At 42.6% G+C, this 20,756-nt stretch overlaps 1 protein-coding gene across 2 annotated transcripts in view; it reads right to left on the bottom strand.

Moving 5' to 3' along the window:
• Positions 1–20,756, bottom strand: part of CA8 (carbonic anhydrase 8) — an 87,229-nt gene that overhangs the window by 21,300 nt on the left and 45,173 nt on the right. For both annotated transcript variants that reach the window (XM_059394622.1, XM_059394621.1), the window contains 3 exons: positions 13,809–13,871; positions 11,552–11,600; positions 9,408–9,520 (listed from right to left, as the gene is read on the bottom strand). In XM_059394622.1, the coding sequence (XP_059250605.1) occupies positions 9,408–9,520; positions 11,552–11,600; positions 13,809–13,871 (225 nt within the window). The remainder of the gene's footprint in view (positions 1–9,407; positions 9,521–11,551; positions 11,601–13,808; positions 13,872–20,756) is intronic.

The raw sequence follows: 20,756 nt of genomic DNA on the forward strand, positions 1-20,756 counted from the left end.
GGAGAATTCCCTGTCATTATTTGTGGCATGTATTTTACTAGGTTTTCTCTAAGCGTGGAGTTGAAAGGAACCTAGTCAGGCTTTTTCAACAGGAAATTATGGAGGTGAAGGCTGTTGGGCTGTGCATCAAAAGCCTAGTTCAGGAGTTCCTGGGTGGCTCAGTCATTAAGCGTCCGCCTTCAGCTCAGGTCATGATCTCGGGGTCCTGGGACTGAGTCCCACATCGGGCTCCCTGCTCAGCGGGGAGCCTGCGTCTCCCTCGCCTACTCTCCCTGCTAGTGCTCTCTCTCTCTCTTTCTCTCTGATAAAGATAAATCTTTTTCAAAAAATAAAATAAAAAATTTAAAATTCTAAAACAGCCCAGTTCACACCCTGGCTCTGACACTGAAGAACCAAAACGGCCAGACTACATCACCTCTTTAAGCTCCCGTTTTCACATGGACGTAAGGGTCGACGACAACAGCATTTGCAAGGACAATGCAGGAGCGAGATAATTCATGAGAATCACGGAGCATACTTCTACAGCACACACAACTGTTCAGCAGATACTGGCACTTCTTTTGAAGTCAAACCTTTAGCATCTTGAGATAAATATTTAGCTACAATTTTCTTTGCAAAAAGTAGACTGGAAATAATAAACCAACAGACTGCAAAAACACAACGTCCTGCCTTCTCACAGCCTCTTCACATGTAATCACACATAATGGCAGCAACTAGAATCCACACACCAGGCACGGGGTCACCAGTGAGGAACAAGGACTAGAAAGTGCACTGCCTAAGCATAGTTTAAGAAAGACTCCATTTCTGATTGACTTTGAAGCTTATTTGAAAGCTAGGTTAATTTTATATTTACATATTCTGAACCGAAGATAAATCTTTCAAGCCCCAGACCTCAGCCTGAAGCAAATTCTGTGAAAAACAGCTTCTTCTAGAACAGACGATCGGAATCCACAGCCAGCCAGTCTCAAATCACTGCATTCTTGGAGAGAACTATTTCACAAGAAATGTTTTTCTCTGATCATAGCAATACTTTGAAGACTTCAAACATCAACAGAGATCGAGGGGAAAACATGCCTTTCTGAAATGCCATTTTTTTCTGAAGTAACCACCCCTCAAAACCTTTAGTCACTTCAAATGGTTTCAAGCGCGTACCACGTTATCTCCCACTGAAAAGAGAGAGAGAGTGAGAAAGGAGCAGAATAATATTTCAGGATAAAAGTCTGTGATGAAATTCAAATGTCAGGGCAGTACAAAGACTATCACTATCACACACATCAGTAGAGATGACTTCGTCAATTTTTAATGCTACTCTACTTAAACATGGCTATCGGTTTTTAACCAATTTAAAAGAGAGGGAGAGAGGACAGAGACCCAAGCTTCAGGGAAAAATGCTTGTCTTCTGAAGGTAACAGAGTTGAATAGCTATTCTCTGAATCGGCCGTGCACTCTACTTAGTCTAAAGCATTGACTCCAACCTTCACTGACTCATGAACCAGATTATTCACTCAAAGTTCAGCTTTAAAACCTCTTTCTTTAAGAGTGCATTCAAAGTGCTAATTTACAGGGCTTGTGGTTTGGCATTAATTATTTTTAAAGATTCCCAAGATCCTGTGAATATCCTCTAACAGACGTCTTTTTACTTGCATCTCTGTTACCATGTTTAAAGAGAAAAGAACACATAAAAGTCAACATTCTCATCTGGTTTTCTTTTCTGGCCAAGCAATGACACTGCATGAATTAGTGTAATATAATTCCTTATGGCAGCAATCAAGTAAAGAGTCAAAAGCCAGCTCTACTTAAATAGTCCATAAATACGTACATAAATTGAGATTATGTCATTGATAGGACTCTCCACCTTTCACGTACTCAGTCTAATTGTTTTTGTTTATTTCCTTTTCCTCAACCCACTATCTACTTTTTTCTAAAATCACTGCTTTTTTTTTTTTAAAGACTTCTCATCCATAAGTCAACTCATCTGTCACAGACTCTACTTAGTCTCATTTTTCTCATTTTTCTGAGGAAGAGCTCAGAGAAGAGCCCAGTAAAACTGATGCCAACTTTCCCTTATTCCAATACCCAGTCCTGGTCTCTGCCACAGTCTTCCCGTCTTCATCTGAGGACAGTTACTGATGAGCTACACATATGCAAACTCAGTCAAGAATTACAGTCTAGAGTTCATGACCACAGAGGAAGCGCTCTCTAACACGGAAGACGCTGAGAAAATACATCCAAAATTCCCCACAAGTGCCTAAAAAACACTCATTTTAAAAAAGGGAAGAGGGAGCATCCCAAGAGAGAGAGCCTAGAGCTGTATTCTCACAGTGTGGCCACTGAGCATCCGAAATGCAGCTGGTCTGCCCTGAGGCGTGCTGGAAATGCAGGACACACACTGGAAGTCAGACTTACAGTGAAGTAATCGTGTAAAAAAATCCCATCCATGCTTTTTTTTTTATTCGTTATATGTTAAAATGGTATTTGGGGTACACTGGGTTAAAATATACTATTTAAATTCATTTCAACTATTTATATTTAGATTGTTTTATTGTGACCCCTAGAAATTTTAGTCTTATATATGTGGCTCCTCACATGGTGTTTCCACAGGATAGTCAACACTTCTCTCAAGAAACTCCACATTCTGATATGAGAATGTGGTTCTAAATTACACATGGAGGTAAATGCCAGTAGACAAGAAACAGGTGTCCTCAAAGTGTGCTTCCTGGGATAAGTTCCTGCCCCAGTCCTACTGGATCAGCAACTCCGGGGTGGGGCCCAGCAATCTGTGTTCGAACAAGCCCACCCAAGTTTGGGAATTGTGGATAACAGAAGACAATTGACAACAAATGTCCCCAATTGCTTGAAACTGTTTTTCAAACATGACCATGTGGTGATTCCACAGCAACTGGGGTCTTTAGGGTTACCAGCCCCTCAGAACCGATGTGGGGATCACACAGACAAGAAAGGCCCTGCTGCTGAGTCCTGGCCCTAAACAGACCTCATTGGTCTCCCAGGACCAGGTGGGCTCTCAGATCCCTCTGGTCAAGCACACACCATATCCTGACTAGGGCTGTCGGGGCGAGGAAGAGTTCTGCTTCTTGATCTCTAGGAAATATGTAACAGGGAAGGATGGAGAAGGGGCAAAACTGAGAAGAAAAGAAAATTAAAAGTGGTTTTCTAAGTTCGAACAGACATATATTCACACAGTGAGAAACAGTAAACACATTCACGTCCCTTTGCTTCACTAGTGTTACTGAAGTTGAAAGAGAAAGAAACAAAAACAGGCACATCTAACCAAAGAAAGCAGATAAACTAAGAAGTCAGAATAGATGAATAAGGGGGAAACAGAGAAAGTCAGAAAAGGAGAGTAAAACTTAATCATTTCTCTGTGCATACTTGCACACATGCCATTATAGTATCAATTCTGACTACTGTTCACATTTTAATGTCACTGGAAATCAGGATGGGTCTTACAATTTGTTGGCAGATTTGATGAAATTTGGCATGTTTTATTCTGTTCTTGGAATCTCATCTCTAAACATAACCGTTCAGCTGAAAAAATTATTTCCTTCAGCTTCCTAATGCTTAGACCACTATTTACTGCAAAGTAATTGAACATTCTAGATCATAGCAAAATCAAAGAAAATTACATACCATCCAATTGCATGTCTTTTCCCCTCGCATATGGTATGCTAACCAAGAATAAGATGAAAAAATTCAACTGAGCAGAGGCTTCCAGTTGTTTACTCTAGAATTCCAAGTACCCCTGAGCATGTGAGTGTTCCATGATGGGCTTAACGGTCAACACTACAAGTCAACAGAAGAGGACTCCTCCTTAACTGAACTGCTGTACACTTCATTAGAAACTATATGATTTGGGGGTGCCCGGGTAGCTCAGTGGTTAAAGTCTCTGCCTTCAGCTCAGGTTATGATCTCAAGGTCCTGGAATCAAGCTCCACATTGGGCTCTCTGCTCAGCAGGGAGCCTGCTTCCTACTCTCTCTCTTCTCTCTCTGCCTGCCTCTCTGCCTACTCTGTCAAATTAATTGTTTAAAAAACTTAAAAACTACGATGATTTGGAGCCTTTTCTTTAATGTGGCTAGTGCAGACACTCTTATCCTATGGCATATGGTACACTGCAAGATACCAATCATTTCTGTAATAAGACCCAACAGCCTAATTTACATATGCTAGCCCTGGAATCTGAAAGGAAACATTTTTTCTTCAATACGAAGTTTTATATTTCCCAACAGACTCAGCTATGCAAAGACCCTACCTACTATTTTCCAGTTCCTTTCAGTGTTTTATACACAAATAATATTTTATAATCCCTCCCTTTGTTGTCTCTGTTCCTCTTTAAAGTTAATAATACAAGACGTCTCAATTTTTCTTGGTCTAAATTTTAGAATCCCACCTCTCTCTTTGGTCCCTCTCATTTTTACTACCTTCTCTGGACTTTTTCTTTTTCTGTCCTGCTTTCTCTGAAGTTATATGAGCAGCAACAATGAAACATTTGGGCCAAGAGAAAACTAATTTACATTCTCCTAAAACTGTAATTTTTTTCCAAATTGTTGTAAGTTGCATTTTGTATGTGTGTGTGTGTGTGTGTGTGTGTGTGTACATTTTAACACCGCTGCCGTCCGAAAAGATGTTATAATGGACCTTTGTGCTAATAGTACCTATGTCTTTTTTCTTAAAAAGCTGCTGCTAATTGGAAAGTCATGTATTTTCAAGAGCAGTTGATGTTATTCCTTCCAATACACATCCCTTTGGCTTTGGCTCCCAATTAGGAGGATACGGCTTTTCTCAACAATCGAGGAACATGACTTGGTGTGTTAGGGTTATTAGAGTCTTTTACGGGCCTTACCCAAAGGGACAATAGAAAGCAAGGTTTGACGCTAGCCAGACACAAATGCAGACACAGTGATTTGTCTCTGAATTTTGGCATAACATGCTAGTCAACAGGGGAGTAAAACATTATGGCTCACATTTACAGAACATCAGTTAACATTCAGAGTAAAGCTCAACAATAACATTCCCAAGAATTAACAGCCTAGCAAGGGAATCCTTAATGGAATTCCAAGGGGAATTGAGAATGTTCTCTTTTGTGGCTCAACAAGGTTAATCACAGCTAACTTCCAATAAACAGAAATTTATTGTGGTGATAAAATTTTATTTTTCACTAAAAGGTTTGATCTATTTTTAGAAAAATACCCCTAAACAAAGCAATGCTGAACAAATGGGACTGTAGACTCAGGTTCTTCTAGTTCCTCCCAATGCCTGAGATCTCTCCTTGTGGCTCAATCCAATTAATACTTTTCTACCAATCCTTTAATGTATGTGCAGAATCTGATACTTTTCATCTTTCCACGCCCTTCTTTTTTTAAAAAAAATATATTTATTTATTTATTTATTTGACAGACGGAGATCACAAGCAGGCAGAGAAGCAGGCAGAGTGAGAGGAGGAAGCACGTTCCCTGCTGAGCAGAGAGCCCGATGTGGGGCTTGATCCCAGAACCGTGGGATCATGACCTGAGCCAAAGGCAGAGGCTTTAACCCACGGAGGCACCCAGGCGCCCCTCCACTCCCTTCTTCTTAAAACTCACACCTTCTGTGGCTTCCCATCAACCTCCTGACTCTTCCCACCCCTTGAGTCAGGTGGTGGGGACAACTCTCCGAATGCATGCCCTTATCAGCTGCCACTCCCCAAGCTCCGCATGATTTCTTTTCTCTCCCTAAAGGATCTCCTTCCTCTTCTCCACGTATGGCTTCAACCATCACCTATGAAGTACACCGCTTTCTTGGGACGTCTCAAAGGCATCCTCAAACTCTCAGCAGTCACAACCATAAACTCCTAATACTCTCCATAAAGCCTACTCTTCCATTTTTATTCCCTGTCATGAAGAGCAACACTACACACTCGCCAGTCACTCCAGCCAAAATCCAGGGAGTAATATGCAGGTTTGCCCTCCCTGAAAATCCTATGTCTTCAGTCACCAATTCTACTGATTCTACTGCCTTTTTGTTTCTAAAGCCATTCCTCTCCTTTCATCCCACTGTCACAATCTTTTTTTTTTTTTTAAGATTTTATTTACTTAATTGACAGAGATCACAAGTAGGCAGAGAGGCAGGCAGAGAGAGAAAGGAGGAAGCAGCTCCCTGCTGAGCAGAGAGCCAAATGCAGGGCTCCATCCCAGGACCCTGGGATCATGACCTGAGCTGAAGGCAGAGGCTTAATCCACTGAGCCACCAAGATGCCCCAGAAATTACTGTTCTTTAAATGTGAGCATATCTGCCTTTCCCCCTGGATGGTGAACCCCTTGAGGTCAGAACTATGTCTTATCATTCCTCCATTTTCTGTGCCTACTACAGCACCTGGAATACAGAAAATGCCAAATTACCAAATTAATCAGTGAATGCATGAATTAGTGAATAAATCATTCACCTTTTCTCAAAGGAGAAATTCCACATGCTAACATCTGTCTATGAAAAGGGTAAAGGAAGACAGGGCTATGGCAACACATTTTATCAGTAACTGCTTGTTAATAGTTTCAGGGAATGAATCCCCAGCAAAACATACTGCGTATCCAGCCTCATTGTTTTGAAATTTAGTCATCTAAGAACTTGTGCTCCTTGCTACAACAATGAGGAAGTGTATATCATTGTCCTAAAACAAAAGTGCAGGAAATGTAAATGCAGGGGGGTGTGTGATCTTTGATATACGTCGTTCCCAGAACGATCACAACTCTGAGCCAGCCCAGCTTAGGACGGCTGAGGCTGCAGTCTCACTCTTACCTGGTTGGGGGGCTAACAACAAGCATGGCCTTCACCCATCCACCGGCTCATCCCAAACCTTCTTCCCTGCTTTGGAAATGAGATGTCAGCAAGAGAAATGACTTGGATGAACTGGATAGCACATGGAGACTACTAAGTCCCATGGGACCCTACCAGCCTTGAAGAGTCCCCTTATAAAAAAAAGTTCTCTTATAAATGTTTTCTCAAGAGGGGCACCTGGGTGGCTCAGTGGGTTAAAGTCTCTGCCTTCAGCTCAGGTCATGATCCCAGGGTCCTGGGATTGAGCCCCACATCAGGCTCTCTGCTCAGCGGGGAGCCTGCTTCCTCCCCTCTCTCTGCCTGCCTCTCTGCCTACTTGTGTCAAATAAATAAATAAAATCTTAAAAAAAAAAAAAAAAAAGCTTTCTCAGGAAAACCTCCCAAGAGACTATTTCTCCCATCTTCTCCACTCTTCCTTTCCCAAACTCTTTCCTTGGGTATCTCATTCGTCCCTTGGCTCCTTGTCTTATGCCAAAGATCCCTAAATCCGTGTGGCCACTTCAGCCTCAGATGATCTTATTCTGTATTACAGTCAGATGAAATAAAACTACTCCAACTGAGAACACAAAACATGGGCCAAAAAGGCAGAAACCTTGTCTAGTACCGTGAGATTTTCTTGTCAAGGTCTGATATAGAAAGAGGATCTCAAAGGAGTTGTGACGTCATGAAGGGCAGGAGTTGAAAGGGGACAGTGGTTAAGCACCCATCACTGATCATCACCTGGAACTGTGCTGGATCCCCCAACCAGCCAGTGGCATCTGGGCCCGCTTCTGTAAGGTATGGTTATCTGCCGCGCCCACCCTACTTAAATTCTCCCAGGCATCTGTCACTATTAATGTCCCTCCTCCGTGTGTGGGCCGATTCTCTCTCCCATCCTGCATCCCAGGAAGCCACTCCCTCTCCAGTGTCCGTAAGTCCTTCTTAGCCTCCTGCATGAAGCCATCTCCAGGTGCACTGAGGTTTGGCAATCAGCCGGCCCTCTCTCACCTCCTCCTCAACTTGAGCTCAACTCATCGTAAAATCCATTTCTTCTTCCTCTGGGACATGAATCCGGAATGCACATCCCAGCTCAGCAGGGAATCTGCTAAGACTGTCTCTCCTTCCGCCCCTCCCGAGTTCATGTGTGCACACTCCTGTGCTGGCTTGCTCTCTAAAATAAATAAATAAATCTCTTCTATGATAGGTCACTGAAAGGTTGAGGTTGGTTTGTTACAGCAGCTACCATCTTTGTGGTTAAAATCCAAACCCACAATTATTAGTCCAAAGGTTTATCCCTAACATTAGAGTCAAATTTCTGATTTCTTTCCTCTCCTTTACCAGACTTACTCATACTATTTTGGGGGCATTGTTCCCTGTCCCCCCTAGGCCAGGCTGGGTTTCTTTCCTATGTGTGCCAGGAACACCTTACTTCTCACAGCCAGCATAACCCATCTGTAGGATTCTTTGCCTCTTCCACTCTTGTAAACATCTTGAGGACAAAAACTGTTTTAATCTCCACATTCTTTGTGTGTCTGCTTGGCACTCAGGAATAGCTTCTTTGAAGAACACAAGGATAAATGAATAAATAAAGGATCTGTCATATTAAAAATATGAAAGACTCAAGGTGGTGTGATCCAAGTATGTAAAAGGCTGGAGAAGCTAATTTGGGAAGTTTTAAAATCAATCCTTAGAAAAACAAAAAGAAGAAGAAACTGTTAAAGGTTGAAAGGATTTTGCAGATTTAAGGACAAGCAAAGGATGGCTTTACTGAGTAGTTAATAAACTTGAGGTTCTTAGAAAGTAATAGGAGATGTAATAAAAATTTGTTAAAAAAAAAAAAAGTCTCTAAAGGAAACTTCATTTGTTTGGAGTACAGTCTAAGCCTTCTGAGGTTGATTATGAAGGAAAAAATACAGCCTTTTAGAACACATCCCTTAGATCCCTGGAGGACAGGAGACATTTAAAGCACCTCTTTTGTAATAATATCAAAATCATTATTTAAACATATTGTAATGATGTTGCCTCAGGTTCCACTAGCTAACATCCCATGACAGTTCAACTCCGTGCCCCCACCGACTGGGCATCAGCCATTAGAGCACTGAGGCCAAGCCCAAGGTAAGAAGTACGTGACCAGAAGTGGAGCTGGAGAACAATCCAGCTCTTTCCAGAGCATTCTTTTTACCTCCTTCACCCTTCTGCTTACAGAACTCGTCCTGTGCAAGCCAAGAAAGAAGTATCACAAAGCCCCATGACTCACAGAAATAACCAACATTTTCACTTCCAAGACCTTTCTCCTCTCCACTCCTGGGGAATCCCACACAAAGAAATAACTAGACTAATCAAAAGTCTGACTATTTCAGTGACTTCTATTTACTATATAAAAACTAACTTTTAAAATACAGATCATAAACGACAGCTGGGTTTTATTCATCCCTGACCTTTCGATTGCTTTCACTGGTTCAAGACATCTAACTTTCATCTGTGGAGATGTGACTGATCTAAAGGAAGCTAAGACATAAAACAGACATTTCCCTTTTACAGAAACAATATTTAACCTTTAACTCAGAACTTCTTCTGAATGATTTAAAGTGCTGTACTCACCTGCAGCTGGGATATCGTTAAAGGATATCGGAATAAAATCCAGGTAACACCTTCACTGCAAGGCGGAATGGTAAGAGAGCCTTCATACACCCAATAATCCCGAAGCAAAGGATCTGTGCAACCGGGTGAACATGGCACGAAAAAGTAAGTTAATTAATAGTACTTTGGAAGAGGCCAACAATAACTCTCCAGAATTACAAATCGTCTAAACAACAATTTTCAGAATGAGGTCATTTTAAACTACAGCCTCACACCTGTATTCTTAAACTGATCGTCAGGGAGAAAATAACCAATGGGAAAATACGATGAGTCCTCGTTCTAGTATTAATACTGATTTCAAACTGTGTATCACTCTGTGAGCCAAAGACAGCTCTACAAAGTTGATAGACTTATACATATATGAACGTATAGGTCCAGTTCAGTCACTTTCTCTATTTTTTTTTTAAAGATTTTACTTATTTGACAGAGAGAGATCACAAGTAGGCAGAGAAGCAAGCAGAGAGAGAGAGAGAGAGAGAGGAGGAAGCAGGCTCCCTGCCGAGCAGAGAGCCCGAATCAGGACTCGATCCCAGGACCCCAAGATCATGACCTGAGCCGAAGGCAGACGCTTAACCAACTGAGCCACCCAGGTGTCCCAGGTTTAGTCACTTTAGAAGACATGTATCTGTGTTGTTTTTTACTATATTGAAGAATTTCCCTGACTTATTCATACCTAACCCACACTTACTACCTGTGAGGTACTCTTCTAAGCCTTTCACATGAATTCATTTAACCCTCACAGGAAACCAGTGAGACGGGTATTATTGTTAGCCCTGTTTTCCAGATGGGGAAACTGAAGCACAGAGGGTGACATAATTTGCCCAGGGTCACTCAGCTAATAACTGGCAGAGCCAGGTTCAACACCAAGCCGTCTGACTTCAAAGACTGCACTTTTAAACATTCTGTTCTATGATAATTGTCTTTCTCTGACAGACTTATTTTGCTTAGCATAATAGATATGATCTCTCTCATAGGAGGAATTTGAGAGGCCGGGCAGGGGTTCATGGGGGATAGGGAGGGAAAAATCAAACAAGATGGGACCCGGGAGGGAGACAACCGTAAGAGACTCTTAATCTCAGGGAACAAACTGAGGGTTGATGGGGAGTGGGGGGAGGAAGGAATGGGGTGGCTGGGTGATGGACACTGGGGAAGGTATGTGCTATGGTGAGTGCTGTGAATTGTGTAAGACTGATGATTCACAGACCTCTACCCCTGAAGCAAAAAATGCATTATATGTTAATTAAAAAAATAATAAAGGAGAAGTTTTTGCATTTTTACATGCAATGATTTTTAAAATAATCTAAAGGCATTCTGTGATAATAAAGCAATTTTTACTATTAAAAAATAAACATTCTGTTCTAGCTCTCTCTATACATCTCCCTCAACAGCAAAATACTGAGGTCCTATTATGACAGGACAAAAGAAATCTTTTAGTTCTGCATTAGAGGAATTCATGATCAAATATGATGGATAGATGTTCAACACATGGCAAAAACTGGTTTGTTGTAAAGCAACTAAAGGTAGGCCACAGATGATACAATATATCAGCCTACGTGGTTTTGTTTAAAACACTGAGAAACAGCATATAATTTAGGCAGAGAGATATGAAGACTAAAATTTAGAACAAAACCACCTTTAACTACAAACTATGCTTTGAATATTTTATACCGAATTCTTACATGTTTAGGTATACCTAAGTAATTAAGAGTAACATCTGTATGATAGTAGCACTGCAAAGACTTTACCTTAAATAATTAGATATAAACTTTATTTCACTCTAGAGATTAGTAAGAACCTCACTGACCAATCCTAGAAGTATATTAATGTTATGTTATTACACTCATGCTTTACACAGAGGTAGCAATTCTTGCAAATGAAAATCCAAAAGAAACTCTTCAGAGAATAATGGAAAAAGTGACAAAATGTTTGTTTCAAAAGGTTACTCACGTTTAGAGCAATCTGAAAGTACTACCTATGACAGAGAATGTAAACTGTAAAGAAACTTTATTAACTAATAATATATAGTCGTATATATTTGAAAGGAAACAACGCAATCATATTCACACAGTTAAAATTCTTCTAACACAACCGTGATTAACACCTACCTGGTAATAAAGTGTTAGGATTAAAGCAGGGTATTGTTTTGGACTTCCCCTGAAAAAGAAAAAAATTCACCATATGTTATCGTAAGATTCCTCAATTTTAGAATAAAAAAATTACTAGCACTAAGGACCCAGGTTGACATCTTTTCTGAATGGCATCCCCGACTCCTGATGTCTATAGATGTCCCACTCTGTCTTCTCAGGGGAGCAGCAGCGACTGATTCCAACAAGACACACCTACTCTAACTCCATGGCTACGTCTCTGTGACCACAGTTCAATTCTCCCTATAATTTCAGAGTGATGTTTACAACTGTCTGTCTATTATGTTGTCTGTCCCAGTTTTCCTGCTCCTAAGCACATCCAAACCAAAGACCTGGGTTTTGGTGTAAAATGCCTGAATCCTGGTTCAGAGAACTCCTTTGAAATGACCTTCCTCCTGCTACTCTGACCTCAGCTCTTAACCTTCTTGGCATTACAACCTGCCTCCTAAATTCTCATTCTGTTTCCTTTGCATTTGGTAACTTGTCTCTATGATCTATTCGAGATCCTCTCTTCCTCCAGAGGGGAAAACTAACACCTGAATGAAAATATTCAATTCTACTAATGCCTGGGTGGCACAGTCGGTAAGCATCTGTCTCTTAGTTTCGGTTCAGGTCGTGATCTCATGGTCCTGAGCTCGAGCCCCGAGACAGGTTCTGCACTCAGCATGGAGTCTGCTTGAGATTCTCTCTCCCTCCGCCTGCCCCTCCAGCTTATGCGCTCTCTCAAATGACTAAATTTTTTAAAAAATATATTCAATTCTAATCCACTTTTATCAAAGTTGTATTTAAATTTCAATAAAATAATTTCAATAAAATATTTGTGCCATTGTTCAATCATCACATTTGCAATCACTATTTTAAATAATGTCCCTTAAATTGCTCATGCCCTAGAGGCAAACAGACCTGTCATGGTAGCTGGAGTTTCTTGTAAGATTACTCTGTCAAAGCAGACATAAGAGGTTAATACATAAACTCTTAGTCTCTTCCTTACTTCTAGGCAAGATTTGACACATTGTAAGAATCCAGCTTACTTGCTTCCCACCAGCCCCCTGTATTCCATAAAGACAGAGGTCGTATGAGCTGAAGCAATGAAAGAAAATTTCTCAACCCATTTCTATTAGACAAATGTCAGCCAAAATGTGTCCCTCTCCCTTCTTACCAGCTTTTTGACTAGTCTGTGCTCTCCCTTGGTAGCTGGATTCATTCTAAGCCTGCTCAGGAAATCTCTGGTAGACATTTTTTCCCTCATCCAAGATGCCCTGGGCTTGCACCAGCCTCAAGCTAATCAGACTTCACTTCCAGATTGATTTTTGGATTGGCCGTGGGTCTTGGTCTTCGAATCTCTGCACTATCTCTGCAGTAGCTATCCAATATTAAACTACTGCCCTCTGAGGACACTCATATTCCATCGATTCAACGCGCACGTGAAAAGCACTGGTTATAACAGAGCTTGGCTTCCAAGCAAAGCTGGGCTGAATCACTACAGAATCGTATCAAACTAAATCACCTTCTCTGCGATACCTGATCTTACAGCTTATGCATACTTGCCTTTTTTTTTAACATAAATACTTTTTAGTATAGTTGCCATAATCTTTGTTTCAATTACACAACTTTCCTATAACCAATGGGCAGAAGGGGTTAATTCCACACGCCTAGATTGCTCAAAAAGCAGCTCGTCATGAGGACTGGCCTTGATTGGCTCTGAGGTCTTGGAATCTTCTGCCTGATAAGAGTGTTTCATATGCCGGAGGCCTTGGGCCACACTGTTCCAGTTGGACCGGAGGAGTTTATCCTGACAATGTGATTTATGATGAAGGCTTGGTTTGGCTGGGGCATGGGGTGAGGCTGGGGTTAGTTACACAGACACTTCATGCCCACATAACGGACTCCTAATAAAATCCCTGTACACAAAGGTTTAGCGAGCTTCTCTAGTTGGTCACACTTCAAATGAGCTGTGGCATACCACGGTCGAAAGAGTTAGGTTCATCCCATGATTCCACTGGGAGGGCACAGCTGGAAGCTTATGACTGGTGTCTCCTGGACTTAGCCCATGCGCCTCCACACTGTCCTCCTTTTTGATCTGTGTCTTTCCTCTGTCATAAACCACAACCAGGAGAGTAACAGCTACTCTGTGAGTCCTTTGTACGCATCATCAAATCTGAGAGTGGGAACTGCTTTCATAGCCGGTATTTTTATTTTCTTTTAAATAAGGACTTACCTTGTACTGAATATCCTGGAGGATTTCAGTCACAGCCTTCAAGCCTACGTGTTCTTTTCCTATCTGCAATACACAAAGCATAAACCATACCACAACTATCTTTAAATACTCTGCTTTCATTCAAAAGAACTAACAGAAAGTGAAGCTCAAGTCCTTCTGAATTTCCTTCTCTAGGAATAAATGACCTTTTCATTAATAACCAGGTCAGCATCTACAGAGGGCGATTAAAGTTGTAAGAGAGGCTAGTACAGGAAAGTGTTAGTTCTAAGACATTTTCGAGAATTCATTCTAAATTCATCTTACTAGGTAGAGATTACTTCCCACTGTGCGATCTGCAGTTGACCCCTGAACAATGAAGGGGTTAAGGGCACTGACCCCTGTGCTGTTGGAAATCACGTACAATGTTTGACTCCCCTCAAAACTTAACTGCTAATAGCCCACTGTTGACCAGAAGCCTTACAGATGACAGCAGTCAATTAACATGTATTTTTGAATGTGACATGTATTATATACTCTATTCTTACAATAAGTTAGAGAAAAGAAAATGTTATTAGGAAAATCCTAAAAAAGGGAAAATACATTTACAGTACTATAAAAAATTCATGCATAAGTGGACCCGTGCAGTTTCAAAGTCAAGTTTGTTCAAGGCCAACTGTATATCAAAGGATATAATACTGCAATTTAATATTTCAAGGATATTTCTAAATTAACATTGCTCATCACATTTCAAACCCTTTCATTGTTTTACCTCCGGCATTTCTAGATCATTGTTATAAAGATTGTACCTATACTGGGGGTGGTGGGTGGATCTGTTGTTAAGCCTCTGCCTTTGGCTCAGGTCATGATCCCAGGGTCCTGGGATGGAGACCTACGTTGGGCTCCCTGCTCAGTGGATAGCCTGCTTCTCCCTCTCCCTTTCTCCCTCTCCCCTACCCCCACTCGTGCTCAGTCTCTCTCTCTCTCAAATAAATAAATAAAACCTTTTTAAAAAGACTGGACATAATTGTATAACCACCATTTTATTCTTAAATTCATCAAAATATGCTGCTCATAGCTTTCTATTTTAAAACAGTATGTATCATTACATATGTTTAGTGTAAAAAATGCTCCACAGATTGTGAGATTTCAAAAGAAATTTGACATTAAGTATTCCTGACTTTAACTTTTAAAAACTGTAAGTGCCATCTGATCTCCACTTTTCAACCAGGTTTCAATGGCCCATGATAATGGAGGACAATAGCAACACGAGATAATTTAAAATCTGAGATAAACAATGTTATTATATGCTTTTTCTCTGCCCCACACATTTGTGCAGGATGACCTACAGGTGCTAGAACAGCTGTCAACCTCTCAACGTTCTCCGTTTCTCTCCACATGCACCAAGTGTGAAATATGCCAGGTGACGGGGCATCAGAGAGAAAAGAGACGAAACAAGACACTTACATAATCTAAGATAGGCCGATCAGTTCAAAAGAGTCCAGACTTAACTATTTCCCAAGTGTCTGCAATTCCTCAGACAGGCTCAAAAGATGGAAAATGAGTTCTCTAAAGTTAAGAAAATAATACTTGAGGTAAATGCACGAATAAGTGCAGAGTCCTGGGCCCGACCTTTGGGGGCAGTGGGCCTCCCTCTTCATTGTACTGGTTTAACAGTGAGGTAGCACTTGGAGGACTTCACCTTGGCCGGTGTTTTTCCTTCCATGCATCTCCTGTCAGATTACAGCTCTTCGAAGAGTCCTTATCTGAATCCAGTAGGGCTACATACTGGAGAGGTTCAGGACCAAGGCTGCCCTCACAGGATGCTCAGGTTCTGAGCCTGTGTCGGAGGCAGGCCCCTGGCCAGGGCGGCCTCCGCCATTAAAAGATGGCGCCTGGCTAGTTGCCAGGTTAGGATTGCCTCGTGAGACTAAGCGGAACGCCCAAAGAGGAAGTTAACAGCATTGGTTGCTAGTGGAGTTGTTCGTTTAGGTGCACAGCCTGATTCGCTCCCTCCTATACCCTGCTCGCTGATTGGTCATGTAAACGTATATAAGTGTGTAAACTTGCAGAAATAAAGAGAGAGAAGATACATCTGAACTGGGGCTTCTTGTCGTCCTTGCGGGTAGAGGGCGATAAATGGTGCCGGCACCCGGGAACTAAATAAAGGAACCTTGCAGGTAATCCGCGGTAAAGCGGGGACATTAGCCACGTTCAAAAGTGGGAATTCCGCGGTAAAGCGGGGAGAAAAGGTCGACTGAAATATATGCGTGTAAAAAGTTAATGTGCTAGTTAGTGTCTTTAACGTCCGCGTCTGTTGTCTGTGTGTTCATAATGGGATCTGAAGTATCTAAAGTGCGGTTGGAAGGGTCTTTAAAAGACCTGCTGAAAGCCAATGGAACTCCACTAAAAGCAAAAACTGCTCGGGCCTTTTTTAATACAGTGGAAAAGGCGGCTCCATGGTTCCTAGATGAAGGCTTGCTAAACATACCTCAATGGGACCACCTGTGATCCAGGGTTTGGCCCCTGTGAAACCTATTAATGCCTCGGGGCCATATCAACCTTTTAAGTTGCCCAGGTGCACCAATAACAGGGTATGGCCACCGGAGTGGTCTGGATGTCAGAGTACCTTGCGCTCAGTTTACATCAATGAAATGCATAGCTTTACATTCACTCCACGCTTTCCTACTTATAAAAATAATACCTTTACAGGGTACAATTATTCCTTTCAAAATCCTAAGCAAGACAATCCCTCCTGTCCCTTTGATGCATGGCAGGTCTGTAACTTGCTAGGAGCATGTACTGATATCTCAGCAGTGTCCATGTTAAATAGTGGCAAATTCCTCAACTGTTCTTATAAACAAAATGACTCTAGTACCTTTGAGACAACAGTTAATGTGTCTTGTCCCCATAATATTACTTATCAGCCCACTCCCATATGCGTCTCGCCACCGTTCCTTTTCCTCGTAACAAATGCTAGCGAGCTGAATGATACGTTGAATTGCACTAAGAATTGCTATCTTTCCCAGTGCTGGAATGTCACGGCCTTCAAGCTGGCTGTGATTATGCGTATCCCTACCCATGTTCCTATCCCAGTTTCCATTCCAGAGGACAAGTTACCGGTGGTGCTATCCAGAAAGAAGAGAGATTTTGGTATCACAGCCACCGTTGTGACAGCATTGGCTATATCTACAGCAGCTGCCACGGCAGCAGCAGTCTCGCTTGCTGCAACTATACCCACTGCGGAAGCTGTGAACACCCTTGCAGAAGGAACGGCGGCTGCCCTTCAAACACAGACTCAGATCAATGTACATCTGCAAGCAGGAATCCTGATAGTCAACCAGAGAGTGGATTTGGTTCAAGAACAAGTGGACATATTGGGGGCCCTACTGGGACTGGGATGTATAGCACCCTTCCCGGCAATTTGTGTAACTCCCATAGCCTATACTAATATGAGTGACTTACAGAATGTCTCCCGACAGCTCTCCCAATACTTGTGGGGGAATTAGTCTGCAGAATTCCAAAACTACACTCAGCACCTGCTACTAGGCATAACAAAGATAAATAACACCAGAGTTAAGCTTGCAACCCTTCCAGAGATAATCAAAACATTGCAAGATGTGTTAACCTTTACGAAACAATGGGCTAGCGTAATTGGTCTGATGACAATCCTCGTAGTGGGCTTGATTCTGCTAGTAAGGAAACTGCAAATTTGGAGGCGACAGCAACCTAGGCAACAGCAAGCCATGGTGCAGGCCTTGTTAGCCATCGAGTCTGGAACATCCCCCCCAAGTGTGGCTAAGTATGCTGGATCGGTAGTCAACGATGGGTAAGATTGGTGGGGGAAATATACCAACCTAAGACAGGACGCAGATCACTGATATCTGCCGTCTGATGACGGATAAGGATATTCCCCGCCACTGACAACCTAAGACAGGCACGATCCCTGCCATAAAAGAAAAAAGGGGGAGATGTCGGAGGCAGGCCCCTGGCCAGGGCAGCCTCCGCCATTAAAAGATGGCGCCTGGCTAGTTGCCAGGTTAGGATTGCCTTGTGAGACTAAGCGGAACGCCCAAAGAGGAAGTTAACAGCATTGGTTGCTAGCGAAGTTGTTCATTTAGGTGCATAGACTGATTCGCTCCCTCCTGTACCCTGCTCGCTGATTGGTCATGTAAACGTATATAAGTGTGTAGACTTGCGGAAATAGAAGATACATCTGAACTGGGGCTTCTTGTCATCCTTGCGGGTTGAGGGCGATAAGCCTGACTCAGTGTTCAGGCCAAAACAAATTTACTTAACCTCTCTGTCCTTCAGCTTCTGATCTATCCAGTGGGGGAGGGGTGGGGTACGGAGGATAAAAGCGATGGGGTTTAAGATAAGACAACAGAGACCTCAGAAGAGGGCACAGACCGTCCTAATTCAATTACTATCACCCACTATTATCCTTACTCAGAATGCCAAACAGCATCAAATACAGGTTATACAGAGAGTAGTAGTATCTCGGGCTCCTCCTTCTCTAAAGGTTCCATACTTTATGGGCAAGAGTTTTAAATCTTGCAACAAACTCTAGCTCTTGTGGCATCTCTTCCCTTTCCGTCTTTGCTGGATTTCCGTAGGAAGAGGTGATAACCACCCAACAAAGTGAGTATAGATGCTACTATGTACACCCCAGCCCCCGAAATCCTAGAGCAACCCAGGTGACAGCATAGCCTGGTGCCCAGAGGCAGCCAAGAACCAGGAGACCCATTACCTCCGTACCCCTCGCTATCCAAAATGACCCCATCAGCCCTGCCCAGCCCTGGCCCGTGCTTTTCCACCTCGCACTCTGACCTCACCTCATTTCCGCTGTGCCCTCTGCAACAGGGGGCCACTGCCTGCTGGTCCTGGTCCGTGTGAAGCCCTCAGGTCTGCTCAAGGTCCAGCTCACCTGGGCCTTCCGAGTGGATGCTGTGCAGTCTCCCCCAGAGACAAGGCTGAAAGCAGAGGTCAGTGCCCTGCGGATACCCTCCAATGCACACTCTGACCCATGGGCACAAGACTATCCTCCTCGGACTAAACCATCCTCCTCAGATACTACTCGGCTCTACTTGGGGCGAAGTTATATTGTCACCACCTTTTTAAAAAAATGACCCACTGGTCACCCTCTCGTCGTCCTCACCTCCTGCAATCGCTAAGAGGACCTCGACTCCCTGGAATGTATCTTCAGCCCTGAAGCCCGTGGCTTACAGCCCCATTCCACCTCAGCACTGAGGTGAGAACATTCCTGAGAACATTCCCTGAATTTGTTTTCCCTCTGAAAACTTCAGCTCCAAAGACCATTCCCTTTGACCACAGCGTCTCATCCATGCAGCTCTTACCCTCTCCTCTCTCTCTCTCCCCATTCACTGATCTAAGGAGCCACAGCTCCCAGGGGCCTCTTGGCTTTGTCTCTTTCCCTTCCTGACACCTTTCTAGCCATCCTCCATTCTCTCATCCCTGTGTCGTCCTAAGCCATCTGCTCTGCAAGAGATCAATGCAACAATTCTCAAGAAGTCTTCTACTCTTCTACTTGGATAGAGAAACAAGCCACAAGATCTCGTCCCACACCATCTATGATGTTCAGTCTCAAGTGGGTCTTCCACACTGACTGCCATGTCTGTTACCACTCTCCTCTGGGCTATTTCAAAACCCAACTCTACACCCATGCTTCCCTTGCTCTAGAAATAATTCCACTTCATGTGTCTCAGAGATGATGAAGGTCATCAGGCATGAGCCCCTCTAACTTCATGCCTTTCTTCACATTTAAATCCATCCCGTTTCTACCCACTCTCTCTTCCTGCTCTGCTCTGGTTAAAGTGTGGATGCCCCCTCATTTCCGAGGTTAGTCTACCCACAAAAGCTCTCCATCCAGCATCTTCTTGTCTCCTCCAGAACTCTTATATATCAAGTTATCACTTTTTTCTCCAGTATTTTTAAACTCTGCATCTGCACTCATGCTTTTTGCTCAGAATAAACATATAGGCAGATCGCAGATCTTGAAATGAGACAAAGAGAACTTTCCTATACATCAGCACGAGTTATTACCCCCATCTGTTTTTCCTTTCTTGAGCCACGCTTCTTGAAAGGGAAACCTACGCTCACCGCCCCTGCCTCCCCCCACCTCCCCCGCCCCGCCTCCCATTCTCCCACTCCTCCTGCAGAAGTGTGAGAGCCCCAGATGGACTTCAGCCCCTCTCATCTCCACTTCAGTGGACACTCCTCATCAGTCCTTCTTTCTTTCATGAGATTCCGCTCTCAGACTTTCTGTAAGTTGACTCTCTCCTAGATAACCAGAATGGCTCCTCCCAGCAGACTCGGGGAAAGTTAGAACAGGTGCACGTGCTTGTAAGCTTCCCCGGGGCCTACAACCTTGAGCTTCTTCCTGGAATACTGACGCTGGTTCCCAGAGCCCTGGCTTTCAGCCTAGTGCTCTATCAACCTATGCCACCTGACCTATGCTAAGGATAAGTAAGTGAGAATATTCTCGTATTCAATTCCATTCACAAATATTTAATGAATACCAACTCCAGAGATGAAACAAACATGCTTACTTCTCCTCTTGATATGACTGTTCAGTTATTTGTTTTATTTTATTTCATTCTTATTTTTTAATAACAAGACATTGCCTTCTACTTCTATTGCCTCAACTTCTCAAATTTGGACACTTTATTCATTTTTTCAGGTTACAAAAGTAGACTTCAATAGTTACTACGTTAGTACACTAGAAGTCATCAAAACACTTTTATCAGTGTCTTGATAACATGATTTTATTCTGCTTATACAATGCAGTTATAAAATAGGCCCTTGCCTATAAAAAAAATAAGAAGCCATGAAGTAAAGAGTAAGAAGGTTCATTTAAAACTCTGGGTATTTGCTTTTTAAATTCTGTGACAGGTGTCCTATTTTGGAGATACTGATTTTAAAATATTAAAAGGCTAAAACCTTTCTGTCAAT

This window comes from Mustela nigripes, chromosome 3 (assembly GCF_022355385.1).
Source record: "Mustela nigripes isolate SB6536 chromosome 3, MUSNIG.SB6536, whole genome shotgun sequence".
NCBI lineage: Eukaryota > Metazoa > Chordata > Mammalia > Carnivora > Mustelidae > Mustela > Mustela nigripes.